General features: G+C 35.0%; 1 protein-coding gene and 1 pseudogene across 1 annotated transcript; one reads left to right on the top strand and one right to left on the bottom strand.

The window, feature by feature from the left end:
• The window catches only part of LOC144975576 (uncharacterized), a 2,540-nt pseudogene extending 839 nt beyond the window's left edge, over window positions 1-1,701 (bottom strand).
• A 520-nt stretch (window positions 1,702-2,221) lies between these two features.
• On the top strand, window positions 2,222-19,009 carry LOC144975994 (uncharacterized). Its single transcript, XM_078920248.1, has 12 exons — window positions 2,222-2,321; window positions 3,405-3,773; window positions 4,126-4,350; window positions 5,744-6,013; window positions 6,658-6,876; window positions 8,695-8,946; window positions 10,409-10,584; window positions 12,021-12,171; window positions 13,387-13,525; window positions 15,087-15,262; window positions 15,840-15,983; window positions 17,439-19,009. The coding sequence occupies exons 2-12, from the start codon at window positions 3,504-3,506 to the stop codon at window positions 17,799-17,801; spliced, it is 2,385 nt and encodes a 794-aa protein (XP_078776374.1). The 5' UTR covers window positions 2,222-2,321; window positions 3,405-3,503; the 3' UTR covers window positions 17,802-19,009.
• Window positions 19,010-19,436: the final 427 nt, after the last annotated feature.

Raw genomic sequence — 19,436 nt, 5'->3', positions numbered from 1 at the left:
TTCAGGTATCTTGCTTCAAAAGAAAGCCATGTTGATCTGTCGTATCATTTTCGAGTTTGAATTTCCACTGTAAGAGAAGTCACAAGAGACACGTGTACTTTATTGTGGGACGTGACACAGCCCCGTGTCATGCCAACCCCAAATCAAAACATGTGGATTAAAATTGAAAATGACTTTTTTACTAGATTCAACTTTCCCCGTTTGCCTGGGAGCAATGGATGGGAAGCATATTCGTATCAAAAAGCCAAGCAAACCAGGTTCCATAATATACTATAACTACAAAGGGTGCTTCTCCATAATTCTCTTTGCTGTCACAGACGCCAATGGGAAATTTGTTGTTGACGTAGGTTGTTGTGGAAGTAACAATAAAATCAGTGTTTGGTAGACGACTTACAACTGGAAAACTCGGATCCCCACTGAGGGAACTATACCAGAAACGGATATAAAATTGCCATTCATGTTTGTGCATGGTGATGCTTTCCCACTAAGTTACAATATAATGAAACCATTTTCCCTCCGTCGGTTGACACGTGAAAAAGAAATATTTAATAAATCGTTTATCTAGGGCGAGAAATGTTGTTGAAGCTTCTTTTGGGAGAATAGCCCAGATGTGGGCAATTTTACAACGCCCAATAGCCGTTCAGCCAGACTTTGCCAGCGATATTGTCAAGGCCATCACGGTACAGTGCTGCACAATTTTCTCAGTTTACAAGAGCCTGAACGTTTGCCCCAGTCTGATAACCAATCCGGAAATACTTTTGAAGAACCGCCCAGTATCGAGTGGAACAGTCGAGCCACAAAAGTGCATTAAATGTTCGAAAAAAAATTAAAAATTGATGAACTATAATTTCAACTCTGAAGTTGGATTTCTTCCATGGCAGATCGCCAATGTGTTACAAGACCACTGTGAAGCACGATTAACCCTTTCACGGCTGGCTCGTGTTTGACAGAGATCTGTTTTAATTCCTAATAGTTTTCACCAAAATATTAATACAGTGAAGCAGCTACTCTTCTAAAGAAAGCTAGAGTTGCATCACAGTTACTAATCTTTGGTGTGAAAATTGGTCAGGTCTGTCTGTAGCTTAGAGGAAGAAATTTGTTTTATTTTAGGTTCACTTTGCCTCGAACTCCGCCGTGAAAAGGTTTAATGGACTTGTTTTTTCACTCGTATTCGGATTAACCGTATTTCACTGGATTATAATAAACGAATGCATCCAGAGAAAGAGAGAAAGAGATAAAAAGATAAAGTCGGAGAGGGAGAGAGAATGGGAAAGAGAGAGAGATAGCGTGGAAGAAAAAGGGAAATAGAGTGAGGTAAGAGAGCGAGAGAGAGAGAGAGAGAGAGAGAGAGAGAGAGAGGAGCGAGAGAAAAAGAGAGAGATAGAGTGAGAGAAAGAGAAAGAGTAATGGAGAGAGAGAGAGAGAGAGAGAGAAGAGAGAGAGGGAAGAGAGAGAGAGGAGCGAGAGAAAAAGAAGATAGAGTGAGAGAAAGAGTAATGGAGAGAGAGAGAGAGAGAGAGAGAGAGAGAGAGAGAGAGAGTAATACCTAATTATAATTAAAAAAAATTACTATCTATTCCAACTTCTTCAGCTACTTCCTTCCATGTTTGGGTAACTAACACTGTTTGAATATCCATCGTCTGCTTTATCATACAGAACCTGGCGTTTTCTAACAGCCTCTATCAAAACTTCGATTTCCATGATGAATCAAGAGAGAGAATGAGAAGAAAAAAAACGGTCCGTGCTGGCCAAATTTAGTGCAACGGTAAAATGAAAACTCCAGCAAAATGACTGGTGTACCACGGAAACACCACGGGTAGGTCACGGGTGTGCGACGGGTTCACGACGGGTGCACGACAGGTCGTGTGCCACGGGTTCAGCACGGGTCGGCGCTGGGTGAAAACTTGCCACTCCAACAGGTGTATGGGGAAAGCATAGTACTAAGTCCAGACCACAGACTAGGGTCCAGACCCGTGACAAAAAAACGGGCACGGACCGGCGACGTTTGGATTCTTATCAATATCGTCGAGGCATTTGGAACAAATTAGTACTTCATTACACACACACACACACACACACACACACACACACACACACACACACACACAACACACACACTTCACAGCAAAAGTAAACGGCATTTTCTCGTGATCCACTTGGAATTTTTGGCAAAAGAAATCTGGCAAGTGTCTCTGCTGTCTGGACACTGTAAACCTGGAACGATTTCCGGTTACGAAATAAACAAGAGAAGATTGAAGAGAAGATACAGAGCCGTAGCCAGTGTCCCGAGCAGTCCATTGTTTACTTCCTAGTCGATAGTGGTAACTAGAATCGTTGCACTATATCCCTCATGGTTCATTTATTGTTTGTCTAAATGATTGGCTATTCGAGTGCAATTTTTCATTTTTAGGTTGCTTTACTGTTTGTACTCACCATTGATTGTAATTGTAATTGTACAAGTACACAGTTTGAAGTGAAGATTGTTTTCATTTTCATTCCTGATTCCTAGATTTTGATTTCGATAGAGTCCCTGTCAATAGTCAATGTTCATATTCAATTCAGTCCAGCCTCAGATTCATCCTTGTTATATCCCAATTTTATAGAGAAATATTCGCGATTTCCGTAAAATTACAATGTATGTTTCCGTTTAAATAAAAAAGAAATTTCAAGTATACAAATTCTACTGTTTTAGTTTAGACGTCTAGTTTTCCCTGTCTGAAGTCTGCTGTCATTCTTTTGCTTCTTTTTACAATCCTTCTCCTACATTATCCCATCATAATCATTACCATCAATGCCACACACGATCATATCATCATCATATCATTGGCAAATCTGGAATGGAAGTGTCAATTGCCAAGGAGTGAGTCTTGGCCTTGGTAGTTGACGGTTAAAAAAACAAAACAACAAAAAACAAACATGAAATACAAGAAAACTCTTTTTATCTATAGAAACAGTTAAAATATGTCGATGCCTTTTCATTAGCAACCACAAATGACTAAACATAAACAAGTTCCAATTGAAATTAGTCACTTTTTATTGGAAAAAAAAAAAAAAACAAAACGCCAAACACCGCCCCCCCCCCCCCCCCCCAAAAAAAAAAGAGAAACAAATAGAAAACAAAACAATAGCAACATAACAAACAAATGCACAGATTTATTACAAGTCAGTTTTTGTTTGTTTGTTATTTACTTGCTTCCATGCATAGATTATGTATTGCGGTCCAATTGATATCTGGTGAATAGTAATCTTATGATTAATAACACTCCAGCTCCACTGGTCATATTGTACTTTATCTCAAAGTATAGGAAACTTTTGAAACTCTCATGATAAATTTAATTTCATTCTATGCATTTGACAAAGAGTAGATTTTAGTATATATATGTTATCTTCATCTTTCATTTCAGGAAGTAATGGTGACTTTGTAATTGGTAGCAGTATCAGTACAGATGACTGATTTATAGGAATATCATATAAGTTTTCATTTGAAACCATCATTAGCAAATATGAGTGACTACAAGTCGATAAAGTTTTCTATTTCAAGTGACCTGCAAAAAGCTGCACTTCATCATTTGAATTTATTGCGGCTGTTTGATTCTGAGCCAGCCCTTCAAAGGGAAGATGTTATGGAGCAGGCCTTATACAGGTACCGTCACTTTTGGCTTCCATTAGCTGCAAAGTATCACGATAAAGACTTGGAAGCACCTCTGGATGTGGCATGGATTTGGCATTGTCATATGTTAGCCCCTGTCTCCTACTGTGAGGATTGCATCAAGGTAAAATGCATAGTTGACGTTAGACGGTAGTATTGAATATGAATATTATTCTTTCAATATCAAGTGATGGAGTCAAATTGAAATCTCGTACTCTCCTAGAATCTCTTAATATATTAAAACAAAGTAACTTAAAATATAAGAAAGAACTTGTTGTTTGAAAAAGTTTATATTTTACCAAGAGTGTCTTTAAAAAGACTGTTTTAGGACAATAATATCTGACAACCAAACTTTGAACTCATTTATCACCTATACTAGTACTCAATAAAAAAACAACACATTTTGTACAAGTGGTATAAATGAAAATGTGTTTTTAAATTCTCTTAAAATGCAAAAATATTTGATGTTTCTCCAGCTGGTGGGCAGTGTAGTCCCTAACATCGGTCTGAACCACCCTGATCGATCTGAGCGTTCCATAGTAAAGAGATCTACACGACTTTGGGATGACATGTACTCACCAGATCATCCATATGAAGTGAATCTCAATGGTCCAGTCAACCAGAGATACAAGGGAGCAGAATCTGACTTTAGCTACAACATTATTGCTGCTGCAAAACGACAAAATCAGTTTGGATATCAGGTAATAAATAAAGGATTCTAAGCATAATATCAATCTGTAGATCTGTTAGCTTCCTTTTACAGAATTTTATGGTTTTTTTTGTTTGTTTGTTGTTTGTTTTTTTTTTTCGAAGGCTTAGATGTGAATGATTTTTTAGCTAATGGCATTCAAGTACATTGTTAATACAAAAGGGATCTATAAAGTCGTATACGTTTATGAAATGAAAATCTGTTTCCGTGTGGTTTTATTGGGGAATAAATAGAATCTATAATGGGTGCAATGATCATTGTGAGACCATGAAAACGTATATAGATTTATTTATTTTTCTCTTTAATTGGTTATGTTTGGGTGTTTGCTTTGAGATCATCCTGGTGTTGATGGCAGTGGAAAACTATCTACCTGGGTGGGGTTCCTTACCACCCATAGGGGGCAGGGAGGCACTTACTGTGTCTTCTATCCCCCTATATCTGTTTTCCAATATGCTTTCTGTCCTTGTCTTGGAATGAGATTACTTGGTTTTGTCCAGGCCCTGGCCGGATACCCTGGCTGGGAGGGAAACAGTCAAATGTATAGTTAGAGTTTTGGTAGATGATATTTATTGTCTTGTAAATCATCTCTTTGTTATGCACTGTATGTAACTGTAACATTTGAGTGTACACCTCTCAGTTTAGACCTGTGCTTTATATTTGGATGAGACTTTTAGGTGATCTCAAACTAAGTCTAAGTACTTTGATAGTGTGCCCTTGGAATCTACATCTGTTTCCTATTTGAACAAATTTCCCTTTGTCTTACCTTTTCTTACCTTATCTAGAACTTTTTACTATCCCGTTTTCTTCCTGATATGACCTTAATGTGTTGCAAGCGCCGTAAAACCTTTTAAAAACAAACAAAAAAACCCCAACAACTTTGGCTTGTTTATCATCTTCCTTTTTCTATGAGCTGATTTTACTTAAAGGTGTCGGATTCTGAGACTTCTAAAATTTAATTTAACGCTTTTTTTCCCAGTGCACTTGGCATTTATATGATTAATGTCGTGCTTTATTTCTTTTTTCTATAATTACAGAAGTAACCTCTCTAAATTTTAAGACTCATCCAATTAAAGATTAAGAGATGATCTTGCTAAACATAATTTTGAACTCAAAAAGCAATCCTTTTGGTGGGCCATTTCCTTTTCTGGACAATAAAAAACTATAGCATTTATAAACGCAATACCTACTTAGCATGCTCAAATATGCACTTTACAAGGGGTCCCTAGCCAACAGCAGTGGGATGAGACATTTGTAAAAAAATAATTGATGATCTGATGTTTTCCACAGCTACAAAAAAGAGATAGTCATCATTTTATTTAGTTTGTATTTTTGTATCACTGAACAAGAGTAATTTTGTAACTAGTAATTCCTCACTCTTATTTTAGGTCAGCCTACCTCACTATAGAGATAGTTTGTTCCTGAAAAATGCTGTAGTTCGCTACAAGAAGTTTCTGCATCTGAAGAAGATCAAACCCAGGATGTTCTTGGTTCCATGTTATGACATTGATCTCATGTGGCACACCCACCAACTTTACCCAGTTCAATACAGTCATGACATGGAAAAACTTTTAGGGAAGCCATTTAACCACGATGACAGCGTCAATGATCGTTCTGAGGACTCAAAACTGACCAACTCTTACATCGCTACAAGGGATGTGAGTACTTTTGGGTTTATTCCTGTTTTTTGGTTTCATATCTAAATCATTTATTCTGAACTGGAAACAAAACTATACAGTACAAATTTTATTATTAACAATAATCTGCCCCATTGTTGTTATCAACATGTTGAGCACTCTTAGCACCATATTTAATTTGTATCATAACACAATTTAATACAAATTTTATATACTTTATGAAACAGAATTTTGTGTAAGATAAAGTCATTGAATTTGGAAGGTATACTGCAAAATTATGACTCATCGCAGTTCAATGCAATTCTACTATGTCGGGGTGATTTATACGCTGAAATCGAATATTTAGTCTAAAATACGAAGCTTTAGTTGATTTTATTTATTTTGTTGAGATCATTGGTATAATTTCTGAAAGTGCAATCAACAAAAATTTCATAGTTCTGATTACTTTAACTTTATATAGAGAGTAATACTATTTGTTCTGTTTCTATCTGAAGCTTTTCCATTTTCACCTTTTCATCAATATTTTTAAATACACTTTTCCGCATCTAATTCCCCCCCAACATAATATCAATTTGATGTGATGATTCATTAAAAAAAAAATATTGTCCCCTTCCTATTAAGTTATTGTTAATGGTTGACTGATTATCTTCTTATAAAATCATCAGGCTTGGAAAGAGGTCTACCACGAAAACAACTTCCTATTTGGTGCCATGTGGCGGGGAGACAACCCTGCTGGAAAATTGAGTCGCATGAGCGAGGAAGATGCCATTGCCATTGCAATCCGATCTGCCGTTGTCATCTTGGAAGTGGTTGAAACAAAGAATGTGGACAGACTGGCAGGCAAGCCTCGACTGAAAGTTTACACAGCCTGGAATGCAAATAAAGTAATAAAAAAAGCTCTTATTCACCCGTGCGGCCATTGAGCTATGAGCTTTTTTATATAGCGCAATATACCCATTAAATGTGCTCAAAAGTTTACAAGGGGTCCCTGGTCAATAGCAACATTTAACATGTAGGACGGGACATGATGCCTGTTAGGCGATATGACAATCTTTCGGACAAAGACAACGCTGTTAACGGCCAGGTACTCAGTTTACACCTGAGTGCGGTGCGAGAATGTGAGTAAAGAGTCTTTTCCAAGGACTCAACTTTGCGTCGAGCGAGGCTCAAACCCAGGACCTTCCAATCCGAAAGTGAGTGTCATACCACTAGACCACAGAGCCACACAATACTATGCTATGTGGTCTAGTGGTATGACATTCGCTTTTGGATCCAAGGGTTCTGAGTTTAAGCCTCGCTCGGGGCATAGTTGAGTTCCTGGGTTTATTCCTCTTTTTGGTTTCACACATTTCACTCACATTCTGTCACCATACTCGGGTGTTAAGTGAGTACCTGGCCATTAACAGCATTGTCTCTATACTCAAAAATTGTAATATCGCCTAACAGGCGTCATGTCACATCCTACATGTTAAGTGTTTCTGTTGGCCAGGGACCCTTTGTAAAGCTCTTTGAGCACATTTAAGTGGATATTGCACTATATAAAAGCTTACGTTTTTTCATTTATTTAATAGATTTAGATACTAAAATAAGTGTAAATTTTCTTTCTCATATCTCAACTTGTTTGTATACTTTTCTCATAGTATTTTTTATTAGTTTGAGCAGTTTGCTTAGTGCCATCTTTAACATAAAGTAAAGTTGAATTTGTTGTACTTAGAAAAATTTTCTTTATTTCTCCATTAAGCTCCTGCTTCCTCTCCCAACTGGCGTCATTGCTCAGGCATTCCAGGAAGGAATATAGATAACCCATCCGGGTGGTTGGATGGGAGCATCACCCTTGAATCATATACCTATGATGTTCGCATGGGTGTACGATCCGATAGTGATGTCGTTTCTTCTTCTCTTTACTAGCCTATCCTGCTTCTTTGGTTTGTGATTGTATTTTTGACAGGGGATATTTTTTTTCTCTGTAAATCTTCTGCCTGTTTGTTCTTGGTTATTTATAATTTAGCTTATGATATCTTTAGGTTATGATTTTGATTTGCATTTGTACTATTTTTGTTAGATTGCTTGTTTTTTTTTTTGTTTCAGCGGTCTCTCATATAACCTCAATTGTGTTGGAAGAGACCTAAAGCAACAAACAAACAATATAGATAACCCATCAATCAAACAACAACAAAAATCACCCGTGTTGTCCAAAGTGGGGAAATATCGAAAGTGCCTGAAGTGGATCTCAAACCTGGGACCTTCCAGGTCACAGTGCAATACCTTAACCACTCGATCACTTTAAAACTAATTGGATTCAGTAGTCTGATGTCACGCCGCCCGGCAACGGCGGCCATCTTGGTTCTAAACAAAGAAAATCATTACTTTTTATTCTTCAAGCTGACTAGAACCTTTCAAATGTCATGTGATCAGAATGTATAAAAGTCAAAACAAGATCATATTTATAATGTTTTTCTCCTCTGGATACACTTTTATGCTCGGAGAAATATTTCATAAGGGCGTCCGCCATTGTTCCGATAGTTTAGAGCCAGTGTTACTACTAGGTTACCATGCGTCATTAGGAAGGGAGTGATGCTACGACTATTGAATCCTATTGCCATTAGAATAAGACAAATAATTATTATTCTTTATCTACAATGCTATGTTTTTCCAGATGAAAAACTTTCAATTCTCATGACTTAAAATCTAAAAATTCCCAGAACAAGTGTGTGGCTGCATTGAAAGGAACAGGAAATGTTTGGCAAGACAAATGCCTTGCCCAGTTCGAATTCAACACAACTGACGTCAATATGCTCAAGTTTTCACTACAAGACTGCTCAGGCTGGGCGTGTTTACAGTCTCGGAAAGTGGTGACCCACGGTCAGTTTGACATGTTGGCTTATCTAGATTCCCTCCCTTTGGAACAAGAATCTCCTCTTGACGTAACACTGCAGACGGATACCAGCATCACTGTAAGTCTCGTGGGGTTTGTTTTTGTAACTTTTGAAATTTAAGTACATATTTGACCAATCAGGTCCTGTCAATGTTATTGTGGAATTAACTAGATGACTAGACTTAATTTTAAAATCGAAATTATCAAAATATTGTAATTTAAGGTTATTGAAGTTTAGTAAATAAAACTCACCATCCTCAAAAAAAGTTATTTTTTAAATGAAAGTCTAAAAGTTAAACTTCAAATTCAATTTTAATCCTGAAATTCAAAGCTCTGCTTTGAGTTGATAAGTTGCATTTTATTTTTTAAATCATCTAAAATTTAATGGGTTCCTTTATTTTCCTATTGTAGTCCTGGGGATCCTCTGTTACTTTTATCATCACTAATCTATGATGGCTTCCCGTTTCTTGGTCTTGGAGTGGGACGTCTTTGTTTTGTTATGACCTTAGAAGAGGCAATATTCATGTTTATTTTCAATTCCCTGCATTTCTCAGTGATATGTTTTTGAGTTCGGGGATTAAAAAAAAAAATCATTGTATATCATCTTCTGCCCCATTTAAGTAAAATTGCTTACTATCGACATGTGTTTTATTTGAATTTTTGTTGATTTCCTTGATGGAGCATTTGTAATAAAGCACTATATCCACTATATCTTCCAAAAGTGCTTTACAAGGAACCCAAGCCAATAGCAACCTTAAACATATAGGAAGAGACATGCTGTCCCCAATGAGACAAATGATGGAGGAATTTCTGTTCTTTGTTTGAATTAGTCATCTTTCTTTTCCCTGTACTCTTGTTTACACAGATTAAATCAAGATCCGAGATATTTTGACTATCAACTGCCGTATCATCTTCCCTTTTTCTGAAACTTATATGAATTATAGCTTCACATGCCGCATACATCCAAAAGTTAGCCAAAAATTGAAAAAAAAAGATGAATAAGTAAAGAAATTCCTTTGATATAACATTCATTGTGTCTTATATATAGGTTGTTTATTTCTGTTCTTGGTAACTGTGTCAAATAAATTTATTCTATTCTAAGAAATACTTGAAGACTTTCAGTATCTTTGAGATATTTTTTTCATTTATCGTTGATTTATTTATTTATTTATTTATTTATTTATTTATTTATTATTTATTTATTATTTACTTTAAAAAAAATTATTTGTTTGATTTACAAAACAAATGTTTTCTTTCTTTATTTTATCCATTTATAAAAACTGTTTTGTCTTCTTAAAACTAACATTTGAGAGTCTCCAATTTATTACCCTATGTAAAATTGATATTATGTATGATTCTATAAAAGTATTTATTTTCCTTGGAGTACTACAAGAAATATCTCAATAATCCATTAGTAAAAAATTGAAAAATGACTATTACCTTTTCTCTTTTTTTTTTTTTCCTATCATGTCAATGATTCTGTCATTAATTTCTTTCTTTCCTTTTTCCCCCTTTTTTTTTCTCTGCATTGCACACAATAGTTTAGTGTGAAAGGCAGAGTGAAAAATGTCCAGATTGGCAACATCGTGTTGTTCCTGAAGCAGGGCACATTCGAGCACTGTGTCATGCCAGAGAATGTGGAAAGCATGTGGGGGCCCATTCCCCTGGCCCGTTTACCGGAAGGCACCAGCAATGTCTGCAATGTTGCCTCTCATCAGTGAGTTTACTCAAATCATTATTTTATACTCTGGTAAAATATTAGCAATGGCTAGGAAAAAAAAAATTTAATTATCTTCTCTTTTTGAGTAAAACACTCTATGTAACAATCTAAACCCTATATCTCCACTGAGTAAATCGATTTTTGAATTTTGAAATTCCATCCATAAATTAAAAAGTTATGCGTTTCAAAGGTGCCAATGATTTGGGAGGGGGGGGGGGGGGGGAAGAAAGGAGCCTGTATTTAGGCCAAAGGTTTTCTATTAAATTATAATTCAACAGACAATTGGCCGGTTTTAAGGACAAGTAGGCTTAGCCTTCATTTTAAAAATTTTGTATGTTCGTTTTTTTCTCACTAATCTTATTCTCTAAAAAAAAAAAATGGGCTTTGGGGTTAACATTTTTCTTCCATACAGCCCATCTTAAATTTTCGCCAACGAACACAGCATTACTGGCAAATCTAAAAATTATAAATGTACATTTGCTATTTTCTCAATTTGTCATTTTTCTAAGGGTATGTGATACTGTGTCAAACTTTTCTCAGAATCTATTCAATGAAATTGTCTGAAAATGTCCACAGTCATCACGGAGATAATGTATTGTGTCACCATAGAGAGATTTTTTTGGATAAAATATGTGAATTTTGAATTATAATCCTAATTCTAAATTTTTAACATCAATTTTGTCATAACATTTTGATTCTCAACTTTGTAATGTTCTAATAAAAATTCCATTAGCTAAAGCCGTGAAATCTCTCTATGTGACACACTATGGTACAATGTTGACAAGAGGGAAGAATATGGAGGTCATTCCTTCATTTGTTTTTTTGGAATGTTTGCCACAAGATTGTTATATTTTTTTATGTCAGACCCCTAAATTAGGTCGCGAAATGGGTATCAACACAGATAATTAAAATTTTTTACCATAAATGTTGTTTTTTAACGTACAGTGACGATACAGTATGATTAAAACCGCCCAATAAAGGTTATGAAAATTTTTTTAGAAAAGACCCAAACCGCCCCTTAAAGGCAATTGTTCAATATTTTCCTACTTTTTCACTTTTTGTCACCATCAGCCCTGTTATTAGCTTCTAAAAGGTGTATACATGTTTTTGGGACTTCCTGTCACCATCAGCCCTGTTATTAGCTTCTAAAAGGTGTATACATGTTTTTGGGACTCCCTGTCACCATCAGCCCTGTTATTAGCTTCTAAAAGGTGTATACATGTTTTTGGGACTCCCTGTCACCATCAGCCCTGTTATTAGCTTCTAAAAGGTGTATACATGTTTTTGGGACTCCCTGTCACCATCAGCCCTGTTATTAGCTTCTAAAAGGTGTATACATGTTTTTGGGACTCCCTGTATTTTGTTTTTGTGTTCACATTTGACCCCCTAATGAAATACATCTTTTAAGCTATACTCCAATTTTTTCCCCGTAGATTAATTGATCATCGGCACAATGTGATCTTCACCTGTCGTATCATCCACTCATTACCCCTAATGCAGTCAGCCGTTCATGTCTTCCACAAGGACCAAATGGTGGCAGTGGCCCATCTTATAGGACCAGACACTCTGCCTATTCCAACACAGGTAATTTTATCCTGGTAAACATGACCATAGGGGTCCCGATAGCTCAGTTGATAGAGCACTCGCTTCACGTGCAAAGGGACAGATGTTGATCCTGGTGCAGTCGAGATATTCTTCTTTTTTTTTTTGACACCCCGTCCACCCAGCAGTGATTGACTAGCTGGGTTTGTTAGATCTGGCAGAAGGTACTTTACAATAGACTAGTGTCCTATCAAAAGGATACCAAATGATTGCTATTACTATTGTGTCACGCTACAGAAACCAGGATAAACTCCGGCTCCATGGGCCTGAAGTTATTGCGTTATTTGTCCATTTGGTTTCCTTGAAGCAGAAGAGGAAGAGGAAAACCAGCAGGAAGGGTTGGACAGGATTTAGAAGACGGCTATTTGATTGACCTCAAATAGAAGCAGGTAATGGCGGGAAATCGATTTGTGTTCGCCAAGAGAGTCATAGAGGCAACTTCTCAACAAGAGGTTATCCAATGAAGAGAGAGAGATCTTTTAGAAAAGAAAGTTTTTAAGTTTGATATATTGTATTTAAGAAAGCACAGCTTTGTTTTTATGTCAGGTAAGTAAGTTAAGGACTGCATAACTCTTAATCCCAAGGCTGGGGATAGGGCCATACTTATAAAGAACAACATGCCGTGGTTGTAGGCAGATGGTCTGTATTCAAGAAAGGAAGAGGTTAGTTACTCAGCGGTACAGTCTTTTCTTCATACCCAAAAGGTACCGAGTTCGATCACCCGATGCTGTGCCATGTGGCCTTGTGCAAGTCACCTCGCCCTAGCTCAATTTGCAGCGCTGCACTGCAGTTGATGCCTGGATTATTCCAGTCTTCCCTTGGCATAGACCCTAGAGACAAATTTCCCCTATGGGTTGAATAAAGAGAATTTTATTTTTTATTTTTTAAAAAAATTATTTATAATCTCTCCTTATTTTAGTTAGGATTGGACGGTGAATCAGTATTATGTGATTTAATATGTTGGTTTTAAAAGTAGACTGTTTTAGATTAAAGAATTCTTATCTTTAAAAAAAAATAAAGGTATGAAGTTCAGAAAACATTTTTTTGTAATTTAGTTAAGATTGGGTGGTGAGTCAGTATATTATATGACCTTATATGTTTGTTTTAATATTAGAAAGTTTTAGATGAAAAAATTTTTATCTGGAAAATTTATTTTTTTTAAATAACGTTCTGAAAACATTTTTGTTTTTATGTCAGGTAAGTAAGCGCAAGGACTGCATAACTCTTAATCCCAAGGCAGGGGATAGGGCCATCCTTATAAAGAACTACAAGGGTGATTGGGCCGTGGCTGTAGGCAGATGGTCTGGATTCAAGAAAGGAAGAGCAGGGATCAAAGGTTAGTTACTTTATTATTATTTGTTATTATTATTCCCCGTGAACTTACACTGCCTGTAACATGTAGAATGGATTCGTGATCCACTGAAGCAGTCGGAGGGTATGCTGTGAAGTAATTTTTTAACTGTTTTTGGGCATCCTTGAGATAATCAGTCGCATGGTGAAAAGATTTGAACAGAGATATTGACAATTTTAGTCAAGAGGTCAATTTTTATGGGAAATGAGTTCTCATCAAAAATCGTTAACTGAAACTTATTTCTACATATTGATGAAATATTTTAATTGAATTCTACTCCTAAATATTTTTTAAAAAAATTTTTTATGAAGGTAATTATTATACTTAATATCAATTCTTGTCAACGTTGGAAGCGATTTTCTCAAAGTTAGGGTTTCACACCCTAGCCCATGCATATGACCATAACTTCATGAAAAATCACCCGATTTGCTTCAAATAAAGATTAAAATATTCAGGAGACATTGGGCTTTCAAAAAAAAAAATGCAAAAAAAAAAAAAAATTCACCATGCGACTGATTATGTCAGGGACGCACACATTTTTTTCACATTAATAACTCAATTTTGGTATTTGGTGCTAAAATTGATGTAAATTGCCACCTTGAGCTTAAAGAATGATATCTCTTTGAAAAGAAAGAAAAGGCATCCGATCAACTCTTTATATAATGCGGGATGCCCGCTTATTCTTGCAACTGACAATATCTTTTTCTTTTTTCTTTGTCATATATATATATATATATATATATATATATAATGTAAATTTTCACTCACATTTTTTGCCGAGACGACTCGTTTCTGTGTTTTTCCTTTAGTTCACACTTCATCAGTCGGCATAATCCATTCCCAGAGAATGGATTATGCCGACTGATGAAGTGTGAACTAAAGGAAAAACACAGAAACGAGTCGTCTCGGCAAAAAATGTGAGTGAAAATTTACATTATATATTAGCTCTAACCACCATTATCGAGCACTTTCGTACCTACAAGTACCCACCAACACTCATAAATATATATATATATATATATGAGTGTTGGTGGGTACTCGTAGGTACGAAAGTGCTCGATAATGATGGTTAGAGCTAATGTAGAATGCAAGTTGTCACTCACATTTTTTGTGGCCAAGACGATTCGTCAACTAGTTTGGAGTAAGAACTTTTCTACTGACATTACTAAGGATTACGCCGACTGAAGACGTGTAAGACACAGAAACGAATCGTCAACTAGTTTGGAGTAAGAACTTTTCTACGGACATTACTAAGGATTACGCTGTCTGAAGACGTGTAAGACACAGAAACGAATCGTCTCGGCCACAAAAAATGTGAGTGACAATTTGCATTCTTATATATATATTATATATATATATATATATATATATATAATATATATATATATATATATATATATATATATATATATATATATATATTAGAATGCAAATTGTCACTCACATTTATATATATATATGATATTTTTCTAATGCCGACTGTCAATGGTGTATCGTGTATAATAATTCTCTAAATTTTGAATCCTCTCTCTCTCTCTCTCCGCAGGCACTTCATCTCAAAGAGGAATCCCTGGTGTCCCAGGTCAACCAGGCTCTCTGAGAGTAAAGATCTACCACCTAGAGTCTGGTGTACACCAGGAGATGGAGCTACCTTACCAGCAGAGATGTTACGGTTTCATTGTCGGTAGGATGAAGCTGGATCTCATGTCGGGTGTCATCAAGGTATCTTGAGTAAAATAAGCTTAATCTTTATGGGCTGATTTCATATTTTACTGTTTTCACCATTATTATTATTGTTATTATTATTATTATTATTTTTATTATTATTATTATTATTATTATTATTATTGTTATTATTATTATTATTATTATTATTGTTATTTATTATTATTATTATTATTATTATTATTATTATTATTATTATTATTATTATTATTATTATTATTATTATTGTTATTATTATTATTTTATTATTATTATTATTATTATTATTATTATTATTATTATTATTATTATTTTTATTATTATTATTATTATTATTATTGTTATTATTCTTATTATTATTACTATAATTATTGTCATTATAATTTCTGTTCTTGTTGTTGTTGTTATTATCATTATTATTATATTAAATTGAAATTTGATTTTGGTTTCATGGATCACTTTAAAAAAATATTTACTGTGCATTTGATTTACCGTTGGCAAGGCTCTGAGTTAAATTAGATTTGTGTTAATATAAATACTTTTTTAAAATTTAAAAAAAAAAAAGGCTTATTTGTCTGTTAAATCCAATTTACAGGTAAACAAAGGCTCTTATGATGTGGCAGAGAATTTAGCCTTAGCCTTTAGCATCTCCTTGCTTCACGTCCTGTGCCAGCCAAGGCCAAAAGATTGGAAGCCTGGAAAATCCACAGTAAAAGTTTCCAAGAGAGGGGATAAATCTGTAAGCATTTTTCATTCTTTCTTTATCTCTTTCTTCTCTACTTTTCATTTCTGTTCTCACTTTCTTTCTTTATTTCTTTCTTTCATTCATTCTTTCTTTCTCACACTTTATTAAGATTTGGGGTTCAAAATGTGATAAGGAGGATGATATTTTTTCCTTGTAAATTATCTCTCTGTTATTTACTGTTATTTTTTTCATTTTAGCATATGATTTGTAAGATTTGAGTGTATTCCTCTTAGTGAGATCATTTGCTGGTGTATGAGCGAGACTTTTAGGTGATCTCAAACTAAGTACACTGATAGTGCGCTCTTGGAATCCACGTCTTAATCCTATTTGAACCAATTTCCCTTTGTCTAACCTTTTCTTGGGTGCTTTAATTGTAATTCTAGAATCTTTTAACTACTCCATTTTCTTCCTTTTTACTGGCTCTGATATGACCTTAATGTGTTGCAAGTGCCATAAAATCCTTAAAAACAAACAATATGATAATATAGGAATTTTGACCAAAATATGCCAATACACTTCAACAGTCGTAACGTCACTTCCCTCGTAATGAAGCATGGTAACTTATTACTGGTTCTAAACTATTGGAACAATGGTGGACTCCCTTATGAAATATTTCTCAGACGAGCATAAAAGCGTATGGAGAGGAAAAAAAAAACCCATTATAAATCTGATCAGGTTTTGACTTATACACATTCTGATCACAAGACTTATGAAAAGTTCTAGTCAGCATGAAGAATAAAAAGTACAGATTTTCTTTGTTTAGAACCACGATGGCCGCCGTTGCTGGGTGATGTGACATCAGACTATTGAATCCAATTGCAAACAGTCAGTATTTATAACAAATGAGGGAGAAATAATTTTTAAAAAGTGGAAGTATGTTATTCAATATGGTCTCCAGCTTGATGTGAACCTGAGTAGTCAGACAGATGGTTGCCAAAGGAATTACATGCTTTTCCTTCCCTCCACGAGCTTGATAAGTCTCCATGAAATAAATAACAATGTGAAATTGAATGTAAGCTTCTATTTATTAATATATGAAGACAGATAAAATGGTCGTTTCGGGTTTCCCCTTTATCAACAAAACAGAATGAGATAATGTGCTAGTGGTGTTGTTAAGATTCATCTTAACAGTTAACAATGCCACTACCACATTATCTCATTCGTCTGTAGTGTTTCATTCATCCTGTTTTGTTGATAAAGGGGGTACCTGAAACGTCCATTTTATCTTTTCGTATTTTAAATTGAAGATTACATTCAATTTCACATTGTTATTTATTAGGGAAAATTTGAGAAAATCAGCCTGAATATTGAGGAAAATATTAATTTTTTAAAACTGTTGAGATTCGTTGGTAAGTCAGATGTACTCAATATTTTTTCAAGATTCCATCAAAATGCCGTTCTAGCCACATCTATATACAATGATCTACTTTTGATCTGATCACACTTTAGGTGAATACTATCCCATCAGAGGACATGGCCTTCATCATGGCCAGTGGATACATGATGGCAACACCATCCAACCATTACATTCGAGACAGATATGGCGCTCACGTTTGCTGTGGATGTGCTGGTGGTGTGATCGATGGAGAAGTCGGTACCGCAGATGTCACCGATGTGGATTGTGGCAGCGTAGGGGATCCAGGCGATGTTGGTGGTGATGCCGGTGATGGGGGTGGTGATGCCGGTGGTTGTGGCGGTTGCGGTGGTTGTGGGGGATGTGGTGGTTGTGGTGGATGCGGTGGTGGTGGATGCGGTGGTGGTGGCTGTGGTGGAGGTGGATGTGGAGGTTGTGGTGGCTGTGGTGGCGCTTGATTGAAAATTTTGTTTAAAGTTGGCTATTGATACATATATATATGAGTTGTTTTAATTCATGAGACAAAGTAAACTCAACTCAAAACTGTCTTAATTGTCAAATTACCATTTGTCACATGTTTGATCTGAGCTAAACACATGTGTTGAGTTGATCAAAGTGTTCTCTTCAATTGACATGTGATAACATGTGATATCTAAGAGGACCTACTACTCTCAGTGAGAGGTTTGTTGAAAAATGACCACAGGGTCTCCTACTAAATATCAATCAATGATTGAATTTTCTATCCAATCTATTATATGATTTGCTGTTATAGATCTAATATCTAGTATTGATTATATAGGTTATGCAAATTTAACCCTGGGAATCTCGTTATTTTTTAATTATAAGAGTAAATTTACTCTTAAACTATTGAAATGTCCAATATTTCATTATTAGAATAGTTCATATTTATTTTGGATGTAGCAGACTTTAAAATTTATGTTAATGTTATTATCTTTCATTGCAACATCAACCATTGGTAAGAAATTTCATTCAAGCGTCACCACTTTGCCTCATTAAAAGGCATTGCTGGAGAATTTTTTGTTTAAAAATTATCACGAGAAAGTGCTCATTCGTTTGAAATTAAATTAGTGTTCCATTTATCAAACAGATTTTTTAAAAGAGGCTTCGTTAACTGTTTTTATGACTGTATAAAAGCAATGCCAAGAGTTTGTCTTCTGCCTAAATCCTTTTTAAACTGTATTTATTATCAATATATCATTGCATAATTTTTTTCTGGTAATTAGTGGGAGGGGGGGGGGGGTTTGTTTATTTTTTTCCATTGATGTACGATTCGATATGTTTCAAAAGTTATTTATATTGTTAATGCCTTTGCCATAATTTACAAATGTCAAATGAAAATCTTCATCTCAACTTTAAAATTTCAACATACAATAATGATGATATACCAATAATTATGTCAATAACAATTTTGTATTCGTTTTAGAGGTTTAAAAATATTTGTTATTTGACATAATGTGCTGCTCCAAACCTGTTTTTATTGAAATCCTTTCTTTTATCGCTTTCCAATTTTTATTATTTTGTCTTAAGCTAGTGCAGCTTTTTACTTTTTTACTTTACAGAATCATTACTTTCTTTTATTTGCACTTTCCTTTATTTTTTTATTCTTTGAACACTTACAAACTGTTTTAAGCAGAAAGAAAGAAAAGAACAATTTTTTATACTTAGGTCTTCAAGAAGATTTGAAAATAAACAATGCATTTGTTTATTTATATTCATGCTATTTTAAAAAAAGAAATCAATATACAAGAATAAGAAAGGTTTTTTTTTTGTTTTTTTTTTTTTGTATTTTTATGACTATCAGACAGATAGAAAATTATTAGTTATTTTGGTCCACTTTTTAACAGATGTTTGTAAGTGACTTGAAGGGAAATTTTAGTGTCAAATGCAACGTGTGTCTTATTTATCTACCTCACAAACATTCATCTGCTGAATTCAAGTACCTGGGTGGAGTTCCTGACCTCCCATAGTGGGCAGGGAGGTACATACTGTGTCTTCTATCCCCTTATATCTGTGCAACATGCTTTCTGTCTTTGTTTTGGAATGAGATTACTTGGATTTGTCCTGGCCCTGGC

This window comes from Berghia stephanieae, chromosome 6 (assembly GCF_034508935.2).
Source record: "Berghia stephanieae isolate SIO BIC M18660-M18661 chromosome 6, UCSD_Bste_1.3, whole genome shotgun sequence".
In the NCBI taxonomy this organism is placed as follows: Eukaryota; Metazoa; Mollusca; class Gastropoda; order Nudibranchia; family Aeolidiidae; genus Berghia; species Berghia stephanieae.
This window is presented reverse-complemented; position numbering and strand designations above follow the sequence as displayed.

Coding starts and splice junctions, on each gene's coding strand:
- LOC144975994 (XM_078920248.1), top strand. CDS start 3,504: ATGAGTGACTACAAGTCGATAAAGTTTTCTATTTCAAGTGACCTGCAA. Junction 6,014..6,657: donor CTTACATCGCTACAAGGGAT/GTGAGTACTTTT, acceptor TAAAATCATCAG/GCTTGGAAAGAGGTCTACCA. Junction 15,263..15,839: donor TCATGTCGGGTGTCATCAAG/GTATCTTGAGTA, acceptor TCCAATTTACAG/GTAAACAAAGGCTCTTATGA.